The sequence below is a fragment of the Dendroctonus ponderosae genome, unplaced genomic scaffold, assembly GCF_020466585.1.
Source record: "Dendroctonus ponderosae isolate FM_Combo_2020 unplaced genomic scaffold, Dpon_F_20191213v2 Dpon_F_20191213_1, whole genome shotgun sequence".
Classification (NCBI taxonomy): Eukaryota; Metazoa; Arthropoda; class Insecta; order Coleoptera; family Curculionidae; genus Dendroctonus; species Dendroctonus ponderosae.
Window position 1 is genome coordinate 43,041,043 of NW_026017110.1, and position 24,855 is coordinate 43,065,897.

The 24,855-nt window shown below is 36.7% G+C and overlaps 1 protein-coding gene across 2 annotated transcripts; it reads right to left on the bottom strand.

Moving 5' to 3' along the window:
• Nucleotides 1-9,490: 9,490 nt before the first annotated feature.
• On the bottom strand, nucleotides 9,491-22,011 carry LOC109537718 (transmembrane protein 62). Of its 2 annotated transcripts, XM_019904577.2 has the most exons (14): nucleotides 21,605-22,011; nucleotides 19,591-19,647; nucleotides 19,286-19,535; nucleotides 19,072-19,224; nucleotides 18,926-19,015; nucleotides 16,705-16,921; nucleotides 16,497-16,652; nucleotides 16,289-16,436; nucleotides 16,117-16,239; nucleotides 15,824-15,905; nucleotides 15,526-15,773; nucleotides 10,421-10,476; nucleotides 10,140-10,367; nucleotides 9,491-10,077 (listed from the first exon to the last, which is right to left on the bottom strand). In XM_019904577.2, exons 1-14 carry the CDS (start codon nucleotides 21,785-21,787, stop codon nucleotides 9,966-9,968), a joined length of 2,103 nt encoding a protein of 700 aa, XP_019760136.1. In that variant the 5' UTR covers nucleotides 21,788-22,011; the 3' UTR covers nucleotides 9,491-9,965. The 2 variants fall into 2 exon arrangements, with proteins under 2 accessions (XP_019760136.1, XP_019760137.1); XM_019904578.2 differs by lacking the exon at nucleotides 19,591-19,647 and having other exon boundaries at nucleotides 21,605-22,007.
• Between the last annotated feature and the right edge of the window lie 2,844 nt (nucleotides 22,012-24,855).

A 24,855-nucleotide genomic window follows, 5' to 3' on the forward strand; every position in this document is an offset into this window, starting at 1 on the left:
CAATTTGTTCGTCAACATAATTCAAAAAAATTTGTAATCAGTTTTACGTGAAAAGTGTTTTTGTTATTACGTAAAATAGCGAGCATTCTCTTTCAAATAAGATAATTGATAGGATTGAGGAATTTATGGATTATTCTTCACACATTTTTTAAAACATTAATAAACGTTTGTTCTTAATTCGTAACAAAAAAAGTAAAAAATAGCAACGGAAAAGTAACTTTTTGGGATTTTGGACGAGTTGTTTAGAGTACTAGATCAAATGGACCGGTCATTTGCAAACAGGCGTATTTAAAAATTTGCCAAGAGAAAACCAAAAACGCTTCAAGCCTGCCCGATGTCTCATTAACTAGAAATTACTCGAAACCTTAGGTCGGGGAAAAATTGTTTTTCTGTCCATTTCTGTGCATTTACCAAGATTTATTCAACATATCAAGTTTTCCAAAATTCTTCAATTCAAAAGGAGAAATTCTTGAAGCGGGTTGGCCAATTTTCAAGAAATTGGCAAAACACTAATCCACTGTTGTCTCTTTTGAAAACCCCCCAAAAAAATTATCCAATAAACATTGAAAACAGCCAAAATTCACTTGTCTCTCCACAGTCCAGTTGGCCAGTTTGTTCTTATTATGTTATATTTATTATAGTACTATTATTGCTCTTAGTCATGAAAATATGAGAACATGAGAGATACAGATAGGTAAGTATGTCCTTTTTTTCGCGCTTAATGTAGCGAGCGTTCTCTCTGGAATTGCCCAAACGGCAGGCTTGAAGCATTTTTGGTTTCCCTACACGAATTCCCTACACAAAAAAATTGAAATGTCTGAAAAATTTGCTATTAGACTGTCTTTTTCTTCACATTTAAACTAGCGTGCAAGCTCTTCCGAACGGTATAAAAAGCAGGCTCTAGAAATTTTTGGTTTCCCATTGACGAATTTTTGAAAAAGTACTGTTTGCAAACGCCAATGTACCCGCGATACTAGCGAAAAAAAATCTGAAATGTATGAGCAATTTGCTATAAAACCGTCTTTTTCTTTACATTTAAACTAACGCCCAAGCTCTTTCGAATGATATAAAGAGCAGGCTTGAGGGATTTTTAGTTTCCCATTGAAGAATTTTTGAAAAAGTATTGCTTCCGAACGCCAATATATTCGGGATTCTAAGGAAAACAATTCTGGAACGCTTTAGAAATTTGTCAGACAAATGATTTTTCTCCCACATAAAGTAGCGAACAGTATCTACTTTTATAACGGTACAAAGTAGGGATGGTCGGTATTTAACGTAACCACTAAAATAACAGTGTTCCAAACGTGTAACCTGCAACCGTAGCTAGCCGATTTAACCGGTTTTTTTTGGAACCGTCTCATAAAACAGAAACAGTTGTGCGCACTACGCACCAGCTGCAGCCGTTATCTGATTTAAAGGTTGTTTTTGGAACCGTGTCATAAAACCGTAACAGCGGTGCGCACTTCGCACTAGCACATAACTGATGCGACACCGTCAAGCGATCTATCGAGCTGCAGCCGTTTATCGATTTAAACCGTTCTTTTTGGAACCGTCTCATAAAACAGAAACAGTTGTGCGCACTTTGCACCAACTGCAACTGTTTGCCGATTTATAGGTTGTTTTTGGAACCGCCTCATAAACCTGAAAAAGTGGTTCGCGCCAGCACAGAACCGATGCGGCATCGTCGAGCGCTCTCGCTCTATCCAGTTGCAGCAGTTTCAGTAACCATTTGTCAACGGAAAATATGTTGTATGTAGTTGCGCGTTGCCTTGATGATTGTGTATCACTTTTCGTTTATAAGAATTACTGTTCAGTTCTCCAGGAACCAGCAAAAATTTGTTTAATTGCTGCAATGATATAACTCAGCATTTTTAGACTATAAGTATTTAGTTTTCTGACATTCTGTAATAAATCTTTAAAAAAAGATATTTTTCTCAAGAAACTTAGCTCGGGAGTTATATGCCAATTACCAGCAAACAGCAGAATGTACACTTGCATATGAGCTATTAGCAAACTGAGAGTCTAAGACATAAATTCCATCACAGTTCAAATGGAAAATAACAAACGTTTTAAGCAGAATGTGCACCTTTGCATTTAAGCAAGCTGGGCATTTTTATACTGGAAAGTTATTTGAATAGTAATAAACGTTGTAAGATTGAATATTTTTTTAAATTATTTTTTGGTGGTACCAAAATTAACTGGAGTAATACTTCGTCCAGGTTTGCCAAACACGTATTTCTCTTTTTTGTTATTGTGGATTATTTAATGTTAATAAGAAACGAAATGCGAGGTATTATTTTCTAAAGCGGATGCTATCATAAACGCGCGAAGAACTAGAATCAGCAAAAAACATCTGCAAAAAATTTAATTCTTAAATGTTAATTCATTTTTATATATTTCATTTTCGCATATAAACGTATATTTTATTTAATCATCATTTAATAATCGTTTTATTATTATCAGTTTTTTTGTTCTTTAAGTAGCTACTTCTGACCCATGTTTCGTTTTTGATTTTAGAATATTTTATTTTAAGTTTACGAATGTTAAGAATTATGTTTTTAATAAAGGAAGTCATTATATATCATCACTATTTCTACTATACTCATCATTCTGCATTTTAATGAAAAGTTTAAAAAGTAACATGTCCCTTTTGGAACCGGATTTTGAAACCTATTACCAAGGTAAAACTGGAACGTTGTAACCCGTTACAGAAAAGTAACCGCTTGGCACACCTCTAGTACAAAGTGCAAGCTTAGGGAACTTCTGTTTTGTTCCAGACGAACTTGTAAAAAGTCCTGTTCGCCATTGGATAATCTACTTATACTAGCAAGTACGTTTGCCATAGAGTGATTTTTTTAAACTTATTGTGTTAAATGTATTGTACATACATTCTCTTTTGATGGTTATAAAAGGCAGGTTTTAGTAATTTTTTGTTTTTCTTAGATGCATTTTTGAAGTCCTGTTTGTCAATTGCCAATCGACTGCGATGGAAACAATTTTGGAACGTCTGAGAAATTTGATCTCAAAATATTTTTTTCACGCTTAAGATAGCGAGAATTCGCTTTTGAATAGCATAAAGGACGGGCTTGAGGGATTTTTGGTGTTCCTTACACGATTTTTGAAACAATACTGTTTGCCAACGAACACCCATCTACTCGCGAAAATAACGGAAGAATTCTGGAACGTCTGAGAAATTAGCTCTCAAAATATTTTTTTCACGCTTAAAATAGTGAAAATTTTCTTTCGAATGGCATCAAGGGCAGGCTTGAGGGACGTTGTGTGTTTCTTATACGATTTTTAAAACAATACTGTTCGCATACGAACACCAAGCTACTCGCGGAACTAACGGAAAAAATCCTGGAGTCTCAAAAATGTTCTATTAAAGTTTTTTTTCCCGCTTACAGAAGCGAGCATTTAGTCTCAAATGGCACCTTTAATGGATTGTTGGCTTGTTCTAAACACATTCTTGAAGAAGTCCTGTTTGCTAACGGCCAATTTGTTCGTCATAATAATTCAAAAAACCTTGTCCTTTTTAAAAAAAGTTTTACTCTAAAAGTGATTTTATTAGCACGTTAAGTAGCGAGCATTCTCTTTCGATTAAGATAATGGACAGGATTGGGGAATTTATGGATTATTCTTCGAACATGTTTTAAAACCTCCAGCTGTTAATATACGTTTTTTCTTAATTCGTCATAAAAAAAAATCCTAATCTTGAGCATTATTCCATTCAAAAGCGAAGAAAAAGTCACTTTTCTGGGATTTCCAAAGAGTTGTTTAGAGAACTAGATCAAATAGGCTGGTCATTCGCAAACAGGCGTATTTAAAAATGTGCTAAGAGAAAACCAAAAACGCCTCAATCCTACCTTTTATCTCATTGACTAGAAATTACTCGAAACCGGGGTGTATGTCGGGGAAAAATTGTTTTCGGTCCATTTACCAAGATTTACTCAACATATTATGTTTTTCCAAAATTCGTCAATTCAAAAGAAGAAATTCTTGAAGCGGGTTGGCCAATTTTCGAAAAATTTCTCCTTGCAAAACACAATTTTGAGGATTTTGGGAATTTTTGTTTTTTTCAGACGAATTTTTAAAAAGTCCTGTTCACCATTGGATAATCTACACATACTACCAAGTAAATTTGCGATAAAGTGATTTTTTTACACTTATTGTGTAAATTCTATTGTACACAAATCTTTTTCGAATGGTGCAAAAGACAGGTTTTAGTGATATTTTGTTCACGCTTAAAATAACGAAAATTCTTTTTCGAATGGCATAAAGGGCAGGCTTAAGGGACTTTGTGTTACTTATACGATTTTTTAACCAATCTACTCGCGAAACTAACGGAAACATTCTGGAACGTCTCAAAAAATTTGCATCATAGTAATTTTTTTAACTTAAAATAGCGAAAATTCTCGTTCGAATGGCATAAAGGGCAGGTTTGTGGAAGAGGAATTTATGGAAAAGTCTTATTTCCCAACCGCCAATCTACTCGCCATACTAGCGGGAAAAATTCTGAAGTCTCACAAATTTTCCATTAAAGTTATTTTTCCCACTTAAGGAAGCGAGCATTTATGGATTATTCTTCACACATTTTTTAAAACATCCAGCTGTTAATAAACGTTTTTTCTTAATTCGTCATAAAAAAAGTAAACAATTCCTAACCTGACGCATTATTCCATTTAAAAGCGAAGGAATAGTCACTTTTCTGGGATCTAGTTGGATCTATAGTTGACCAGTTTGTTCTTATTATGTCATATTTATTATACTATTATTGCTCTTAGTCATGAATAAACACCGGATAAAAAAACACAAAAAAATGAAAAAAGTGCTTAAAAAAGCATAGACCTTTTAAAAAACACAATTTAAAAAAAAGTATTTGAAAAAAATTAAAACAAGTTGTAATGATAATATATTGTTATTTTACATTTAACACGTTCTATTTATTTTCAATATACTTATTTTCTATTAACAATGCTTAAAAGAAAATATAACTAAATATTTCTCCAAAATTTCCGTAGTAAAATTATGTCTCCTGTCTAATAAAATGTTTTTGTATGCAGAAAAACTTCGTTCTACATATACACTGGTTATAGGTGCATATTTCAATTTTGGTATAATTGCTGGATCTATTTTAAAATCGGAATTTGGCCAGCCATTCAAAATAGTAGATACTTTTTGCAATGTTGCAATGTGGAATCCTGTATTCTTTGAAAGAGTCTGAACCAATTTTTCTTTAATTATTTGACCAATAGATCCTGGAATACTATTTGCTGCAGCTTCAAAATTTTTAAAAACCTTTATGGATTCCACTAACGTTTGTAAAACGTGTTTTTTCCTAAAATTGAATGCTTTGACTTACAAATTTAAAATTAGTTTTGATAAAAGCCAAATTATGTGCAAGTTCGGGTACTTCTAAAACTTCCTGACATTCTTGAATTGCTTTGCTTTCTGTACCTTGAAATTCAAGTTTCAAGCTTTTAAATTCGTTAAAATTATTGGCATGGTACAAGGCAGCATCTAGCCAAGTTCCCCACCGTGTTAAAATAGGTTCTGGGGGTAAAGGAATATCAGGATATCTTTCCTTAAAAAGTTGCACTCTCAATGGAGCTTTTATAAATATTTTTTTGAAATTTTTTATTAGTTTATGGACCAACGGACACTGCAATCTTATAGTTTCAGCTATGCGGTTAAGCCCATGTGCTAAGCAGGTACAATGGATTCAATTATAGAGAAAAAATTTAAGATTTGATGCAGCTTTAATCATGTATAGGTACTGCTGCGACAGAAAGCATCAACAAAATTTTTTCATTTGTAACCACATCGGGCAAAAAAACTTGTTTAACTCTTCATGTACAAATCTAGAAATAGTATTACTATTCGTTTTTGTTAATTTCTTCGAACTTATTAAAAATCCTTCTGTGACAATATCTTCATTCAAGACTCCTATATTCAAGTTGGCTATATATCTCCCACATGTGTCAGTTATTTCATCTACAGTAAACCATATACAGGGTGGCCATTTTCAGCATATTTGTATGTGTAACTTCTACATTTTTAAAGATAGAGAATCCGTTAAATCGGCAAAATTGGGCAGAATTCGATTGCCAATTCATTACCGTTGTCAAAATTTAGGTACCCGACTTGGTTCCTGACATCCTGAAAAGACAAGAAATCGACACTTTTTTAATTATCACTTATTACGTAAACTCCTTAACTTAGAAAAAAACTGCACTTAGTAGAACTTTTTGCGTTGAATCCAATAAACTAGCACTCGTTATCATAGTCAACTTGATTCACGAGATAAAAAATAAACTTATGGTTTTTTAAATGGTAATCATAGTAGACTGTGCGCTTTTTAAAATCCTTATTTTTTTCTGAATTTAACGATATAATTGTTTGTATGTTTTTCTCCTTTTGTTGCCGTAAATCTTCAAACGAAGATGAAAATGTGTAGTAGGCTATGGAAACAAGAACTATATTATCACACAAAGCACAAACAATAATGAATCGTTAATTAAATGTTCAAATTGACTTCCGTTTACGTCCAGGCATTTTTTGGCATCTTCACATTCAAAGCGTGAGTTGTGTGAAGGTGCACTATCATGTTGAAAATATGCCAATTTTCGATACGATGCTAACGGGAAACTATTCAACATGTCTTGAAGTTCATTTGGTAAAAAGTGTAAATATCTTTCCATATTTAAATTGTGATTATAAAAGAATGAACCAATAATTTTATCACTAAAAATGCCTCACCAGACATTCACAAAAAAAACACGTTGACCTCGTCTATTTTCAATTAGACGATCATTTTCATTAGCTCAGTAAACATGATTGTGTGTTAATTATTTCATTTTTGTTTTGTGCTTTGTGTGATAAAATAGGTCTTGTTTCCATAACCTACTACACATTTTTTATCTTCTTTTGAAGTTTTACGCCAACAAAAGGAGAAAAACATACATTACATACACAACAGTTAAAAAAATAAGGATTTTAAAAGGCCCACAGCCAACTATGATTACCATTTTAAAAAACATAAGTTTACTTTTTATCTCGTAAATCAAGTTGACTATGACAACGAGTGCTAGTTTATTGAATTCAACGCAAAAAGTTCTTCCAAAGACAATTTTAACTTTTTTTTCTAATTTAAGCCGTTTACGAATTATATGATAATTAAATTCATTTCTTGCCTTTTCAGGATATTTCAGGAACCAAGTCGGGTACCTAAATTTTGAAAACGGTAATGAATAGGCAATCGAATTCTGCCCAATTTAACGGATTCTCTATCTTTAAAAATGTAGAAGTTACCCATACAAAGATTCAGAAAATGGTCACCCTGTATAATAATTTGCAAAAATTTTTTTAATTTGCTGCATTGCTTCATCATAAACTGGGCTGACATACTTTTTCTGAAGAGCACTCTCATCTGGAATGCTTTTTTACAATATTTTGTAAGTTTAAATCTCTTAAGTCAAAAAATTCAAAAAAATAAAATGATATTTTAAACAGGAAACAAAGACGAGAATAAGAATTTGCGAATTGTTACTTACAGTTTTAGAACGTGCTTGACAAAAAATATTTTTATTGTTAATTTTTAGTTCTTTGTGACCTTTAATTCACTCTTCAATGGTTGGCTTTTGTTTTGGCATTGTTTAAATAGTTACCACGTACAGCTAATTAAATCCAAGTACAGACGATACAAACAAACTGGAGACCAGACCACATCGTCGTAACTTCATAGCGCAAGGTTAAACTTTGGGGAATTACCTACGTGCGAACGGATTTTTCAGGAAATCACGCGACGCCTTGCAAAGTTGCCAAATCTACTTTATATGGACATTTATTCCCGTATAATGTATTGAACTATTTTTAAAATTATTTAGATATGCGGAAAAAAGTTAAGATAAACACGAACGGAGAACAAAGCATAAAAACTAAAAAAAAGCAAAAAAAGCATAATAAAAGCTATCGCAATATACTTAGTTTGGTATAATTCGTTTAGAAATGAAATAATATTATGGTTGCTTATAAAATTCAGCAATAAGCAAAATGCTTAAAATCCGGTCTTTAGTCATGTCCTTTTTTTCACGCTTAATGTAGCGAGCGTTCTCTCTGGAATGGCCCAAAAGGCAGGCTTGAGAGATTTTTGGTGTTTCTGACACGATTGTTTAAAACGCTCTTGCCAACGAAGGCCAATCTACTCGAGATACTAACGGAAAATATTCTGGAACATATATATATGGAATATATATATATAACACAAAAGACAAGATTCAGAGATTTTCGATCCAGAGGAAGTTCTTTTTGAAAAAATCCTGTTTGCTAATATCCACTTTAGTTGTCACAATAACTGAAAAAGTCTTGGAAAGTTTCAAAGTTTTGCTATAAAAGTGATTCTTTCTTAAATTCGACAAGAAAAAGCAACAAATTTCCTCAATCATTCAAAAGAAAATACTTGCGTGTGAGGAATCTCTCAAAGTGAGGAAAAGTCGCTTATATGGCATTTCCTGAGATTTTCCAGGTTTTTTTTAAGCCACTATAGCAAGAGAATAATCATTAGCAGACTGCCATTTTTTCAAATTCGTCAAGGAATTACTAAATATTTCTCAAGTTTTTACCTCATTTACTAAAAACTAGTTGTGGAAAAATTAATTTTCCGTCAATTTTTGTGCAACGTCCATGATTTTTCGACATATCACAAGTTTCTCCAAAATTTGTCACATCAAAAGAAACCCCTGAAGCAATTTTGCGAAATTTTCGTTACATCGTTATTTGGTGAATCCAAATCCACTTCTCTCAATTTGGAAAAATCTGAAGAAAAATATTTAACAGAAAAATGCAACACGCTTCCTCTAAATTCACTATTTTATGGCTCATTGAAATGTGTTATACCATTGTACCGTGGATGGCCGGATATCAAACTCTTTCTTCAGCTTTCAACTTTTATTCAACTCGGTATCACTTTTAAATACGGAACAGGAACAAACTAACTTCTAAATTAACGTCAACTTCACAAACAATAACAATAACAAACGGAAAACTCGGACTTCCGACTCGCGGGGTTTAACCTCTTCTGAACTCTGTCGCTACTGTCACTTCACTGACTCCCCATGGTTCTCGTCGTCGCTTATATAGTTTCCTCCAGGTAACCCAGAAGGTTCTCGAAATCTCCCGCCCAGGAGCGAAATTTCCCGCTTGTCAGTGTCATATTTGACAGTAAATGGGGCACAAATGGGGCTCCCATTTACTGAAATACCATGAATTTCGATCCCCCATTCCAAACGTGAGTACCCCAGGCCATTTCCGTTACACTATTTTATTTTTTAGTTCTCATATTGCTTATCTCCCATACTTACTCGCGTTGAAAAACATATAGAATACACAGTTTCCATCTTTCACACAATTTCTGCTGACTTTAATTAAAAAATATCAAACTGCACCTACCGGTAACAAATTGTAAAGGATGGCAAAGGTAATAAAAAATCAAAGCAACAGACTAACATTCGTTTGTATTATTCTAATAATATATCAGATTATATTCCCATTCTAACAGCCTAATCTATGCACATGACTGGGTGATGCTAAAATATGTTCCTTCTACGAGTGCTAAAAATAGACCTTCAATCACGAGTTATAAAAATAAAACGATTCATAGTAGATTACTGAAAATGTTGACCAACATTGTCCTTTACGTAAGACAGTGCAAATTTCGAGGTTCCTTACCTCAGGCACCCCCAGGACCGCTTTCGAACCCTTTAGCTCTCAACAGCCACGTCCTGGGGGTGCGAAACCGACGAAATCTTGTCTTTATTAGTTCTTCTTCGCGTATTTAACTGTTATTTTCTGTTAAAGTCTTCAGTTTATATAAACTATAGTCAAAAGTAAAACACAAAAGTATATTGGAGAACCGGACATATCACAAAAGAGAGGTAAAAATAAAGTCTTTCATATCAACTAATATCACTTCAGTTAGCTTTTGCGACCTTTTCAGCCGAATGTTCCAGTTGCAGTTCCAGATTAATTGCGTCTTGATCTGTCGTTGTTTCCGATTTTGTGAAGCATAACTCTTTGGCACGCCTAAAAAACACTCTTCGTTTAGGCAAATGTCCAGCTATTGCAAGAATGATTGAGCAACCTACCGAAAACATTTGTCAGGCAAATGCAAAGCTGTGTAGTAAACACCGGCAGCTAGAACTAAGGACCAAGTGCGCAAAGGCCCTAGAATGAAGGCCAAAGTGCCGTAGGCCAGCCAAAACATGTAGGCCATTATAACCTGAATGATGAAGACGATGCAGAATGGAAGGTGAGCGCAAATTGCCTGTCTTAGGGACACCTTTTTGCCGATTTTCAAGGACAACTGGCTGTATCTGCAATGTTTCCCAATCAATGGCTGAACCAGTCGTCTCTGGCAATCACTTACCTTGTGCTGACTGTATTGATCAGAATTACTGTCAAGGGAATTTGAAAAGTGATCATCTAGAATTTAAAAAAAATAGTTTGTTGGAAGAACCAAAAACAAAAAGTCAGGTTTGCCTTATCGCGAAAAGACGCAATGACATTTTCCTGAGAACTCCAATAATGGGAAACTTTTACAGCATCGCATTAAAACAGAGGTTAAAAGTGTACACATGCGTATCTGCCGTCCTATCAATTTCCATAAACATCATACTGTTAGATGATTCTTGTCAAAAATAAAAACTGATGTTGTGAAGATTGTCAAATAAAGTTGCGCGAGATTTCTATATTTACGAAACAACAAGGCTAAAAATGTCACTTGCAAGTGTGACCAAATACATTGTTGTCAAATTTATAATTCAATTTTCCGTAAATATCTCAATTATTTTAGTTTAGAGTTTTATTTGGGAGTCGCGTTTAGCTAGTCGTACTGAACAGTCGTGTGAGCGAGAGCAGTGAATTCTTTATCATATTGTACCGTGGATGGCCGAGTATCAAACTCTTTCTTCAGCTTCCAACTTTTATTCACCTCGGTATAACTTTAAATGCGGAACAGGAACAAACTAACTTCAAAATTACCGTCAACTTCACAAACGATAACAATAACACACGGAAAACACGCGTTTCCGACTCGCGGGGTTTAACCTCTTCTGCACCTGGTCGCTCCTGTCACTTCACTCTTCTCGTCTCGTTCTCCTCGCCGCTTATATAGATTCCTTCAGGTAACCCAGGTGGTTCTCGAAATCTCCAGAACAGGTGCGAAACTTCCCGCTTGTCAGTGTCATATTTGACAGTAAATGGGGCGCAAATGGGGCCCCCATTTACTGAAATACCATGAATTTTGATCCCCCCATTCCAAACTACTTTTCTATAGAAATATTCCAAGAATTTATCCAATTTACAACCGTTAAAAATTGAAAAATTGAGTAAAATCAAACGACAAAACCACGGTAGATAATACCGTTGGTTTAAAGTAAATCATGAGTGACGCAGAGATGTTAGGTAATTCTCCCTTGGAAGGAGGAGAAATTGAAACAGACCCATACCCCAAAAAAATCCCTCCAAAAATGTTCACTCGAAGCCAAAACAGTGCAAATGAATGGCAAATAGTACAAAGGCAAACGCCTTAGACAATCCGATAGTCCAACAGAAGACAGAAGAAATTCCTCATTTACAATCGAACAAGCAAATCGCTTCCAGCCACTATCCACCCAACCAAATGAAGAAACACCACAAGATCACAAACCACCACCTATCTTTATCCCGGACAGAACGAACATAAATGTCTTTCTCAACGATTTAGGAGCGTGAAATCTATAAGACTTTACCCACAAAACCATAAGCAATAACCAAATTAAACTAAACTCATTGCCAATAGATATTTATAGGAAAAAAATTCACCACCTAAATGATGTTAAAGCCTCTTATCATACATACCAATTAAAGCAAGAAAGAGAATATCGTATAGTCATCAGGAATTTACATCCCACAACATCTATTGAAGAGCTACAAAATAACATTGAGCAACACGGACATATTGTCAGAAATTTAATTAATGCAATAAACAAAACCACAAAAAAAGGAATGCCTCTATTCTTTGTAGACTTGAAACCGACGGGAAACAATCAAGAGATTTACAAAATAACAAATCTAGTAGGAGCCTCCGTTACTATAGAGCCACCAAGGAGAACTAATCAAATAATACAATGCACTCGATGCCAGCGATATGGTCACACAAAAGGATTCTGCAACAGGCCTCACAGATGTGTCAAATCCTCAGGAGATCACGATACCAACAACTGCTCGAAAAGCAGGGAACTTCCAGCCACATGCGTATTATGCAGTATCACCCAGCCAATTACAAGGGTTGCACCGTATACAAAGAAATACGAAAACGCAGGAAACAAAATGGAAATATGGAATATCAGCCAACTCTATCTAAATAACCTATCTCAGACAAACATTGAAATAATCAACAATCCAGCACCAAGAAACGCGAGGACTCGAACATCCTACTCGCAAGTACTACAAGGAAATGCCACAAATGAAAACAACTTACCAAATTCAAATTATGAAGTACAAGCTTTTGCCAGACTTGAAAATATATTGACTAAACAAGCTGAATAGCTTTCAACACTGCTCAATCTAATTACCACGCTCATAAATAAATTCTCAAACTAATTCCGGACCACCAATTTGGATTCAGATGCGGTCACACGACAATGGAGCAAATCCACAGAGTCACTAACAAAATAAGAGAAAGCTTCGAGGAAAAAGCATACTGTCCAGCTGTATATCTGGACATTAGACAAGCTTTTGACAAAGTCTAGCACAAAGGCCTGTTGTACAAAACAAAAAAATGGTTTTCTGGGACCTTTCCTATACACAATTTTCACATCGGATCTACCACAAAACGATAACATTCTGACAGCTACATTTGCGGGCGACACAGTACTACAGCTGAGACACTCCAAGAACATGTTAACGAAGTTGAGAAATGGATGGTCAAATGGAAAATTAATATCAACGAGGAAAAGTGCACGCAGGTGCTATACGCTTTAAGAAGAGGATCAGGTCCTCCTATAAAAATCAACAACACCCCTATCTCAACTGCCAATCATGCAAGATATCTGGGGATGCACCTGGATAGAAGACTCACCTGGAAGATACACATCCAGACGAAAAGAAAATAATTGGAAATAAAAACAAGGAAGATGCATTGGTTGATAGATAGAAGGTCCAAGCTTAGTCTTGAAAACAAGATCTTACTATACAAAACGGTACCAGTAATATCGAAATACTGCAGAGATATCAGTCCAAAACGTTAAGACAAATAGTCAACGCGCCATGGTATGTAAATAATAACACCATCCACCACGATCTGAAAGTATTTACCATCCGCCATGAAATAAGCCAAAAATCAACAAAATACCACACCAGAATTGGAAGACATCCAAACCCACTACCTATTAGATAAGAGATTCAATAATTATATCAATAAAAAAACACGAGTTTTTTTTATTTTTCGGGATATTTAACTGACCTTTAGAAATCCCTCATATGCAGGGTGTGCAAAATTCGCGGTAATATCAACCACACGCTCATAAGTTCGGAAATGACTCGTTTCCAAGATTTAACAGTAAGTTGAAAAATAATTCAAACATTCAACTTCCCAACTTAAATTTCTCTTGATTAATTTCAAATTTGTAATTAGCCAGTAGAGTACATTCGTTTTTGACGCCACAGAGTGTCGATCGCGTGGGCGTCCCCGGGTACCACCCATTCCAGGTGTAACACTTAATTTGATACATCGCAACACAGGGTGTTCCACGAATATGGGCTGTTACTCGTAGCTCAAAAAATACAGTTACATTCCATAAATTTCAGGTCAGGTTAAAACGGCTCTGCTCTATACATCAAAGACATATTCTCAAAGTCTTGATATACCGGAAGTAGACGTCAACTTAGGCATGCTTAACTCTGTGCTGAGTTGGGTTTTTGAGTTGTTGCTGCTCTGTGCGCTAATGAGTTATAACTCATCGCGTCTCACTACGGCGCGATTTGAATTACGCTTAGCATTTAACCCACGGGATTAAAGCTTTACGAAAACAGGGCTGGAATTTTAACAGCTAAAAAAAGTCACCACATTTTTCGGCCAAATATTGAAGAAAAAGTAGAACTTTCTTGCCCATTTCTCAGCATCAGATTGAGCTGGAGCACTTGATAGAGCATTAAATGCCAAATTTTGACTAATTAAGGCATGATATCTGGGCCTAGCAGATGGAGCAATAAGACAGAAGATATGAAAAAATATAGTAAAAAAATTAAGCTTTCAAAGAAGATAACAAAATTAAACTCTAATGTAAATTTCGTATAATTCTTGAAATCAGAATTTTTTAAAACCGCTGGTTGGGTTCGTCATGACGTGAGGAAATTCTGTCTTCTTTAAAGACAAATATATTTGAGGCGAAATATGCACCAAGCAGTTTGTAAGAAAAATGAATCCGCCTCAACAATATAGAACTTATCCACAGAATTTTTAAAGCGCACTTTCAATTAGTTGAAATTTTATTCGTTTCTATCATCGCCCGGAAGTTGAGAGTTCTTCGCGGTTTTTCATTTACTCAATACTTTTAGGCAAACAAAATGTGTGAATGAAATTCAGACAAATATAAATCGCTCTGAATTCAAAATTAAATTAGTGAAAGATTTTAAAGCGTTTTCCGATTAGTTGTTGTGAACTTTCGTTACGTTGGAACGTTAATTTGTCCTTGGAAATACTGCCCGTGCGAACAGGCACTTTCTACAAAAATGTCGACAAGCTGATAGATTCAATGCCAAGCAAGAGCAGATCAATGAATCGTCGCGATGATTGAATGATAACATAATTATGTTTATTCTGTACGTCGGTGCCTTTTGTTCGAAAAGGTGTCTAAATATTCAGTTTGCTACCCACAATGTTGGGTGCATCGCGTTCTTAGATGGAAAATATAGAATTATTGTAGCCCTTATGGCAAGTGCGGTAGTTTGGGTAAGTGTAGTAAACTTTTTGAGGATTGAAGACTTTTCGTGTCCGAGAATTCTAAACAGAGACATTTTTTTCCCGGCTTAAGCAGACAAACATTTTTTTGGAATAAGACAAATTTATTTCGTCTGCTTTCGGCGGGAACTGCACTTGTGACCTCCATGACTCCAGCATGATGCTCGACCAAATAAGCTACGAAGCAGACAAGATTCGCACCAGCTTATTTGTTATTGACAGCAGACAGATTTACTACCCGAAGGCTGGTGCGAATCTTGTCTGCTTCGTAGCTTGGTTGGTAAGAGCATTATGCCAGAGTCATGGAGGTCGCAGGTTCAGGTCGGACAAATTTCATTCGTTATATCGTCATTCATTCTTGAACTTATGTAATGTAAGTTAAAAAAAAATGATTGCATTGTTGCAAGGAATAAAAAAACGAAAACCGCATAAAAATTATTCTTGTGTTCAGAAGAAGTCATGTTTACTCTACTACTAGTGCCTCTGCCTCTCTTTGCAGCAGAATAGATAGTTATTCTGTTTTATTATACCTGAATGAATCCGTACGCATAGGTGAAGGAACCAGGTAGGAAGGCTCCATCAACAAATATTCCCCAGGAGAAAATCACGCCGATGTAGTCCTCCACTATGTACCCGATTGACCAGGGGCCGAATATTAGGTAGAGCGGATAGAGAACCATCGGCCAGAATATTCGATCCACTGTGGTGAGTATCCAGAGTTTGCGAATCCAGGATTTGACCAAGTTTCCGCGGAATCGCGGTTGAGCAATTAGTCCAGCTAAAACTTACATACTGAAAGCCATTACCTACAAGTGGAAGGAATCTTACCGCTAATGGCCGTGTGGAAGTACTTCATTACCAACAGGGGAAGAATGTACACAATAAGAGATGCAATAAACAACGACCAAAACTGGAAGGAAAAATGTTTGCATGTAGATTGATTAATACAGTACCTAATGCATGTAAAGTGTGTTTTTAGAGGTATAGAACTTTAAATTGAAATAAAGCTGATAATACCCTGCCGATGGATTTAAGCACGGGGGTTCAAATTAAGGATATAATTTTATACAACTGTGCCGTTCGGATTATACGGATGTTTGAGCTGACATTAATGTACTAACAATGCAGCTGACATTAGACATCAGAGCCAACCTGGGTAGCAGGCCAAAGGCCACCTTACTGCCGTCCAGAGAAAATGAGGTTTTTTCAGTCTTTTCCCTGCCCTCGATGTCTTTCACATAAACCTACAAAAACTCAATAGAGTGCTTGTAAAACCTCCATAAAACCGTGTACTTCTATATCCTGGAGTCCATTGCGGTACTTTTGAGCATCCCAGGAAGTCACATAGAGAGGCCCTTTCACATGCTTGAGATCCGTCCAAGACTCTTGGCTGATTCTTACGCGCACTATTTTTATTCTAGACAAGCTGAAAGCCAATACTCTGCAAACGTTTTAAAACTTTCTAACTATTTCTGTGTAAATAAATAGTGAGCGGTTGCACCTAATATGACTGGACTGAAGCATGCTTTCAGTGCTCTCTTTCAAAGGGTTGAAGAACAGAGCTGACTTGGGATTGGTCAGAAGAACAACCGGCCACTCTCCATGTCGCACATCGATAAACGAAAACAATCCGTGATCTATGGCCATTAGCCGATACCTTGAAGCTAGATTTTAGAGAACCGATTAAAAAAACACCTGCAGTTGATTACATCCTGTTATCCTTCCAGTCCCCTAACTCCAGCTCCAGGTAACCCCCTTTCTGCATGGTATACATTTGAGGCACCAGACCGCCCAAGGTATGCAAATGCCCACAGACGTACACCAAACCATTGGGGTCTTTTTTGATCAAACTTCGCACGTTTTCTGAACCGGAGGAGAGTATACAGGACGTGGGAAAATGACCGAACCATATTGTGTAGTTGCTGCCTAGAAAAATCACTGTTGAAACTTGGGCAGACATTAGTGATGGTGAATTTAAGTATAATAATAATAATAATAATAACAATAATAATAAGTGATATAAACGAATAGCCTGATAAAAAAAGCGCGCTATATTCTTATAAAAATAGCGCAAGCTATGTAAATTTGCGCTTAAACCTATTTTATAACGTTATTAGAAAAAGTCACCAGTCGCCGGAAGCTATACACGGTGTGGCCAACACTTAACGAGGTAGTTTTAGCTAAAATGAGTGTAGCAAGTTCCTATAACACTTTTGCGAATACTGAATAATAACGGGTCTAGAGTACGTTAGATTTTAAAAAAATTACTGAGATAAAATTTTTGTGACAAAATTCCGGGAACTCCCAAGAATTTCCTATTATAGTGAGGTTTTCTCCATTTAAAGCCGCAGATTTTCTCTTTCGAGCAATGTTATGGGTCTCATTCAGGAATGTTTTGTTGTTCCCTGACGAATTTTTGAAAAACTCGTCTTTACCAACAGTCAGTCGACTCAGTAACTTCCAGAAATTTTCTACAAAAGTAACTTTTTCAAAAAAAGTCAGCCAGAGAGTGACATAACTCATGTTTTAACATTCAAAATTCGCTGCGATCGCCGACAAAACACAAACTATTTTGTCTTCAATCGTATTGCTACGCCCAGACTTTATTATATTTATATATATTATATTAATTTCATACAGAGTTCAAAAGTGCAAACGCTCTCTAGTGGCTACAATTTAACTAGCAATTTGACACTTGGTTTGTTGACATTGGTGATTTATTTTGATTTGTTCTAAGCAAATTTCGAACGTTTTTCTTTTTTTTCTCTCATTCAATTCACATTCATTTTTGCCACAATTACTCTTACTTTTCGCTTGTTTACCAACTCCATTAGATAGACAAGTCTTAACTATCATTAGGCAACGAGTAATTTGAAGCTTCGCAGCGCCCCCATCGGTACAACGCAAGTGCAAACGCTTCCTGGTGGTTAAAATTATAACTACAAGATAACTAGTAATTTGACACTTGGTTTATTGACATTGGTGATTTGTTTGGTTCTAATCAACTTTTGCAAGCTTTTCAATTTTTCTTTCATTCAATTCATTCATTCATTCACTTTCATTTTTGTTACAATTGCAACTCTTACTTTTCGCTTATTTACCAACTCCAATAGATAGACAAGTCTCAACTGTCACTCGGTAACGAGTAATTTGACTTTTCGCAGCGCCCCCCTCAATAACTGAAATCGCTAAATTGGCGAGTTCACAAGTGCAAACGCTCCCTGGTTGTTAAAATTATAGTTACAAGTTAACTAGTAATGTGACGCTTGGTTTGTTGAAATTGGTGATTTGTTTTCTTTTGATCTAATCAACTTTTGCAAGCTTTATTTTTTTTATTTAAGTCATTCACATTCATTTTTGTAGCTATTGCAACTCTCACCTTTCGCTTGTTTACCAACTTCAACAGATAGACAAGTCTGACAAGTCTCAACTGTCACTCGGTAACGAGTGATTTGACGTTTCGCAGCGCCCCCATCGGTATTTGAACTCACGAATGCACGTACCCTTAGGGCACCCGCACACGAGCGACATGCTTGTTGCGCGACAGATTTGACGCCGAAAATGGAACTCGTTATTTGAAATACTGTCGCGCACCCAAGCGACTGCGGTCGCCGAAGGTGGAACTAGTTCTATTCTCAAGGTTAGACGAAGCGTCTAAAAGATTGTCGTTCTGTATCGAACTCACAGGGCGACAAAAGTGTGGTATCCTCAGATGAATTTGTATACTTAATTTGGCTTGTACCTAAACGGCATGGTGACACTTTTGACGCTTCAAAAGACGCACCAACGTCGCCGGGTCTTGGCGACTAAATTGTCGGTCTGCGGGTGCCTTTAAGCAAGTATTCTAGCGAGATTTCTAACGATATAAAGATAGCTTCTAAAATAGCGCACCAAAAATATAGCCGTTATTCCCATCCCATCTATTGGTACCTGTTCTTTCGATTTCCTTTATCAGATTATTAATCTCAATCACTTCTGGCTCATCCAGAACTCCCACGAAGTTAAAAGGCCTCCTAGGGCCTGGAAATTCCTCAAGTTGAAGCCAAATATATTGGTGAGCGTAAATCGCTTATTACCTGGCTCCAGACAGGCATCCACACCCACAAAGGAATAAATGGTATTCCCTTTCTTCACCTGGGCCATATAGGAGCGAGGATGTTCACGGCCTTGCACCGAGTAATTGGTGAAGTAGTTATGTTTGGACTTTACACTGATGACGTTAAAATTGTCTGAAAAGCACCTGGACTATGAAAAATGGGCGGCCAAATATGGAAACGGAGGGCAACCTACCATGGTTTCCGCGTATATCCAGCCAAACAGTCTTGCTAGTAATATCAAACTCACGCAAAATATCTCGATAATGTCGCCACTCGGATTCATATTGTTGGGAACCGATGGCGTCTTTCGTTTTGGCATCAGTCAAGTCGCCAGTGGCCAGTACTACTTTAGGGGTGATGCGATCTATTGTGTAATGGCAAAACTCCTTAAATTGTGCTATTCTCGAGGGGTCTCTAAATATACTAATGTGGATATCTGAAATCTAAATTCATGTCTATTGATTTGAGATCCTTAAACTGCATTCAGTGAAACCGCACCATAAGGAGAAAATAGCCTGAGTATGTTAAGTGCCAGTCTTGGATGATTCGAGATTTCTACAACATTGAAAGGATTAGAACTACTACTACTAGGACTAAGTTTGAGGAACAAAAAGGGAGAAAAACACGAATTTTCTGCATCACCGACACATACTCTGCGTGTGGATGCTGTCTGATGGTAGATGGTAAAATCAAACAAATTTTCTCAAAGAACACAAAATGAAAATGGTCCTCCGATCCAAAACGGCTAGAGGAAAACCATTCATCTATCAGATGAGGAACGAACGGGGTGTAGATTTGTCCGGGAAAGGCAAAATCGCTGCGATAGTCAGTACCTGAACCTGACTATCTCCACGTGTTATTTGTGGTATTTCCGGTTATTGGATATCGACGCTGTCTGATTTCCAGCCAAAAGATTATAGGTAAGTTTGCTTTCTCCTAGAAAACCATATTATCTTGCCAGTGTTTTATGATTTTGTTGAGCAACTCAGTGTGTCTATCTAAGACCAAACCTTCATGTTGCTACCGTTCATCAAACATCAATTGAATGTCGACTCTGCAAACGCAGAAGTTCCCATTCTTAGACAGAACCCTCATTCAAATGTCCACAACACCAACACAGATCACATGCAACTTAGATGTACATTTATTGCACGATTTGTATGTATTTAGTATTCACTATGATATTGTCTTGTGAGGGACTAAATTCAGGCACCCCGGATTTGCCACCAAACATAAGAGACTTTGAGAAAGCATTTGATAGAGTGAATCATGACCTGTTGATGGACTGTCTTCTCGACATGGGTCTGGACGAGGACACCACACTGTTGCAGAATTTGTACTAGAATCGGAACGCCAGAATCAAAATTGAGGAGACGAGGTCTGAGCAGATCGAGATCCACAGGGAGGCAGACAGGGTTGCGTTTTGTCACCACTGCTGTTCAATATTTATTCGGAACTAACATTTGGCAGAGCTCCTGCAGACTCTCCAAACGGAAGTAAGGTTAACGGTGTGAACATCAACAGCATCAAATACGCCGACGATACTGTATTGATCGTAGCTGCGGATCTGGACCTACAACTCCTCTATGGTGTTCACACGGCTTGCGAAGCATCTGGCATGAAGATAAACATAAAGAAAACCAAGTTTATGACCATCGAAAGATCTAAGAATGTCTCACTACCCATACTGTTAAACGGCGTGGTCCTGGAACAGGTGAATAGATGCCCATTTTTGGGATGTTGGATGGACTGCAAGTTCGATCCGGACGCGGAAATACGATGTAGAATAGAACAAGCCAGAAATTGCTTAATGCGACTTAAAACGCTGCTCTGCGACTCACGACTCAACCTGGGGCTGGTCTACCCTCTTATATGGAGCCAAAACACGGACACTTAAAGTACAAACCATCAATAAATTAGAAGCCTTCGAGATGTGGACTTATCGTAGAATGCTCAAAATAACATGGGCATTTCACACCACAAATAAAGAGGTCCTACGCAGGCAGGGGATAGAGCGTGATCTGTTTTGTATGTATGTGGGACACATTCTGAGAAACCCTAAATACCGCTACGCACAACTTATTGTTATGGGAAAAAATCAAGGGCAAACGACTCGGAAGAAAGAAAATGTCATGGCTAAGAAACTAATACTGGCCTGGACTTTGAAGAACTTATAAGAGCAGCCGAAGACCGAGAAGAATTTGCTACTGTGACATCCTACCTCCACTGATAGATATGGCACATTAAGAAGAAGTTGTGATTATAGTGTGGAAGAGTGTTAAGCAGACTCTCCGGAAGACAGCTTGCCAGTGCCGAAGACCAAGAAGTGTAGACAGTCACAAACACTATGAAAAGGAAAATATTTCCAAAGAAAAGTATGAATCAGTAATCAAGGATTTCCCCCTTTCCCAACACCGCATGTCTGTGGGGAATAATCTATAGGGTTTTTTTCCATCAGGCATGTCTCAATGCAATGAACCCCAATCGTGGTAAATAATACAAACTCACTTACCTGCAAGAACCAAATCAGGTTATCAAATCGATCAGCAATATTGTGGATTCTGCTCCTGCTTTGATTGTTTGCATTGAGATCTGTTTGCTGAGTGCTGATCAAGCTGATCAGCCCTGCCAGCAGAGTCCCCAACAGCATCATCGAAATGAATGCGCCCACAGCAGTCTTGGAAATCTTCATCATTTGAATATGTTGTTCTTTATATGCACCATAATGATTTAAACCGCGGCCTTTAGCGCATTGGCCACCTTTATGGTCGACTTAATTGGTTCGTTAATTCACATGTGATGTGAATATCAAAACCACGGCGAATTTGAATTGTATCTGTTTAGTGGACAATGTTTACTTGGTTCATGTACTTTGACAGAAGGAGAAAATGAAACAGCTGATCGAGACATTCAGTCACATTTTGATTTCTAGGGCGCCGATTCACAAGCACAACAAAGAAACGCTTACTTTTGCAGTATTGGGATATACTTGTCTCTCTCTTTTTCATTGTGGGCCAGTTATTGAGCATCGACCCCGAAGGTCACTAGACAGGATTGGCCTCAAGGGCGTACCGAATTTTTTTCCTATACTGATTTTCCTTTTAATAAAATTTAATACTGTTAAATGAATTTTATAAACAAAAATTATGATTTGGCTGGTGATAAGTGACTAGTTGGTGTTCATGTACTTTACATTTCGCTCAGTTTCGCTTTATTTTTAATTTTCCTTTTAGTCCTTAAAGGGATAGTTACCCTTTAAGGTAATTCTTAAGATCAGGCGCTTTTACCAAGTGCCCGTGTTGCCAAACCTCCACCAAAATAGTACATCTACGCAAAACAGATACTGCAAAACAAACCTAACAGTTGGGAATAATTTTTCAAAAACACGCAAAGTTGAGCTTGCGGAAAGGACGAGAGTAAAATCGCGCAAGTCTACCAAGAGAAGCTCCACCTGTCCAGACACACAGCAGCTTAGAAAGTTGAAACTCTGTTACACGGACAGAATTTCACAGACATGCGAACTTAGGCAGATTTTTCAGAGGCCTCCAAAGGTGAAGTTGCTAATAAGACACTAACCCAAACTAATACAGGCAAATACAAATTAAATGCGCCTAAGAAAAACAGACAGGTAAACGTGGCAACATGGTTAAAACATAAATGACCGTTTCCAGCCAGTGTCTCTTCATTGAGGCCTGTCGCAGTCTGTTTTTCATTGATTTGTCCAGCATATTTTCCGCATATATTCTAACTCGTCGAAAAAGGCATTTTTAAATTTTCAAATAAAAGTGCTACAATGGGACTAACTACCATCTGAGGGTGATTGTGACTATGAATTTTTAGTTTTTTTTATCCTTATAAATGACACTTCAAATTAAGCACTTTCAGCGAAGAAAATTCCTGGATGGTTCATAAATTCAGATAAAAAACTATTGAAATTCGCTTTTCCAAAACCACTTATTTATGCTCGACAATGAGATTGTCCGGTGCTATTTGCTGTTAAATCCTGATTGTGGTTATCTAGCGCGTCGATAGTCAGATGGCAAATTAATTGTTTCTTTCGGGAATTCAACACAGTGCGGTGTTGCCATGTATTTTTGCGTTGTTTTCTTTCGGTTAATTTTGATTCAGTTTGTTTGTGTGAGCATGGTGAAGTGATTTTTTAAAAGAAACTCAAAGAAATATACAAAAAGTATAAATAAGAAACCTGAAGAGATCTAAATAATCTAAACCGACCACATTGAATGAAACTACATGCTGGGTATCCAAGGAAACAATTTTCATTAACTTAAAACGTCTTGCGCAGTTTGGCAACACCGCTCGAAATATAGCCGAAACATGATGATTTTCCTCAAACTTTGTGAGTGTTTGTTGGCTTAATTTATGGACAATCAAGGATTTTTTTGCTGCTGGCCAGATTAAACTAAAAATTCGGAGAGACTCAAACGATACGATCACCCAATGTCTCAACACTAAATTAAGTCAAAGTAAAATAACTATAAATGCATATAAAAAGTATTTAAAAAATCCAAACTTTTACGAAAATCTCGATTGTAATGAATCTTAGCGACAAATTCGCGAATGGAGTTATAAATTGCTGGTTCAGTCTGTTCCATGTTCATATTTAAATTATTCATTTGATTTGCTGGCAGTTTCAATTCCTTCAGTGTATGTGTGTGTGTGTGTGTGTTATTCCTGGATGCCAAAAATTCCTAAGCAATATTGTAAAGGGGAGCAACCGTTCGTTAAGCTCATATTTTCGCCACCATCGCTTAGATCCTGTATGAGTTTCTAATTTTTGAAGTGATAACTTTTTATGGGAGGGTGATCCGATTTTTCTCGGTCACGGCGAGTAGTAACGGCGGCTCCCACTCCGGCCTCTTCGCGCCTGAGGCTTGAGACGCACATATGCACTTGAATTCGACATTTTTTCCTTAGTGCGAGTGCATCTGTAGATCGGATAAATTTTTCAAATACACATTGCGTTATTAAACTGACAGTGATTTTGATATATCAATTATTGAGTGTGATATTATTGTGTTCGGTGCAGTTTATTTTATAATGCTGATAACAAATTAACAAGGGAGAAGCTGCAGATATTGTAAATTCTAGGTTAAGGGTGCTCATGTACTAAATGCCTGTTCGAGTTTCACCTTCTTTTCAATTTCCAATTAAAGTACACCCACAATTAGACACACTAAAGCAGTTTAAGTGCAAAAAATGCGGATCGTCCATAAATTTGCAGAAAAATGTATTACAAACTTTTGAAAATGACTGTTACTGTTACTGTTATGCCGTGTACTGTTAAATATTGTTTTAAGAACTAACACTCGATGTTGTGCCACAAAATTGTGCCTAAGATCCACTACAATAAAGTTTTTGAAAAACTGTTGGACCTATTTTAAATCGCCTGATTGTTTGTGGACGCACATTCGTATCAAAAAAAGATTAAATTAAATTAAATCGTATCGATAGAATCCCGGTACCGAATCCATATGTCGTCTACTCTACTCTCCGACTGTAGTACAGATGCTGCCCAGGTGATGTCCATTTGCATTGTATTGCACGATTCAAAGCTCCGAACTGGTAAAATATTACTACCTACTTGTTTAGTGATTTTCATTTGAGGCAATTGTTAACCCAGATGGTGAGCGGATATTTTCTAAAGAAGGCATGGTCAATTTATGAAAAGCGCTCAAGATTAAGTGCAAATAAAGTGTCACAACTATTATTAATAACTTTTAATGCAATAATATGTTCTATTAT

What these genes read in the sequence shown, in the direction of transcription:
- LOC109537718 (XM_019904577.2), bottom strand. Translation starts at nt 21,787, where the DNA reads ATGATGAAGATTTCCAAGACTGCTGTGGGCGCATTCATTTCGATGATG. An exon ending in CTTCAGTCCAGTCATATTAG is followed by an intron (nt 16,437 to 16,496) that starts GTGCAACCGCTC and finishes AAACGTTTGCAG; the next exon opens with AGTATTGGCTTTCAGCTTGT. An exon ending in TGTCTAATGTCAGCTGCATT is followed by an intron (nt 15,906 to 16,116) that starts GTTAGTACATTA and finishes TTTTCCTTCCAG; the next exon opens with TTTTGGTCGTTGTTTATTGC.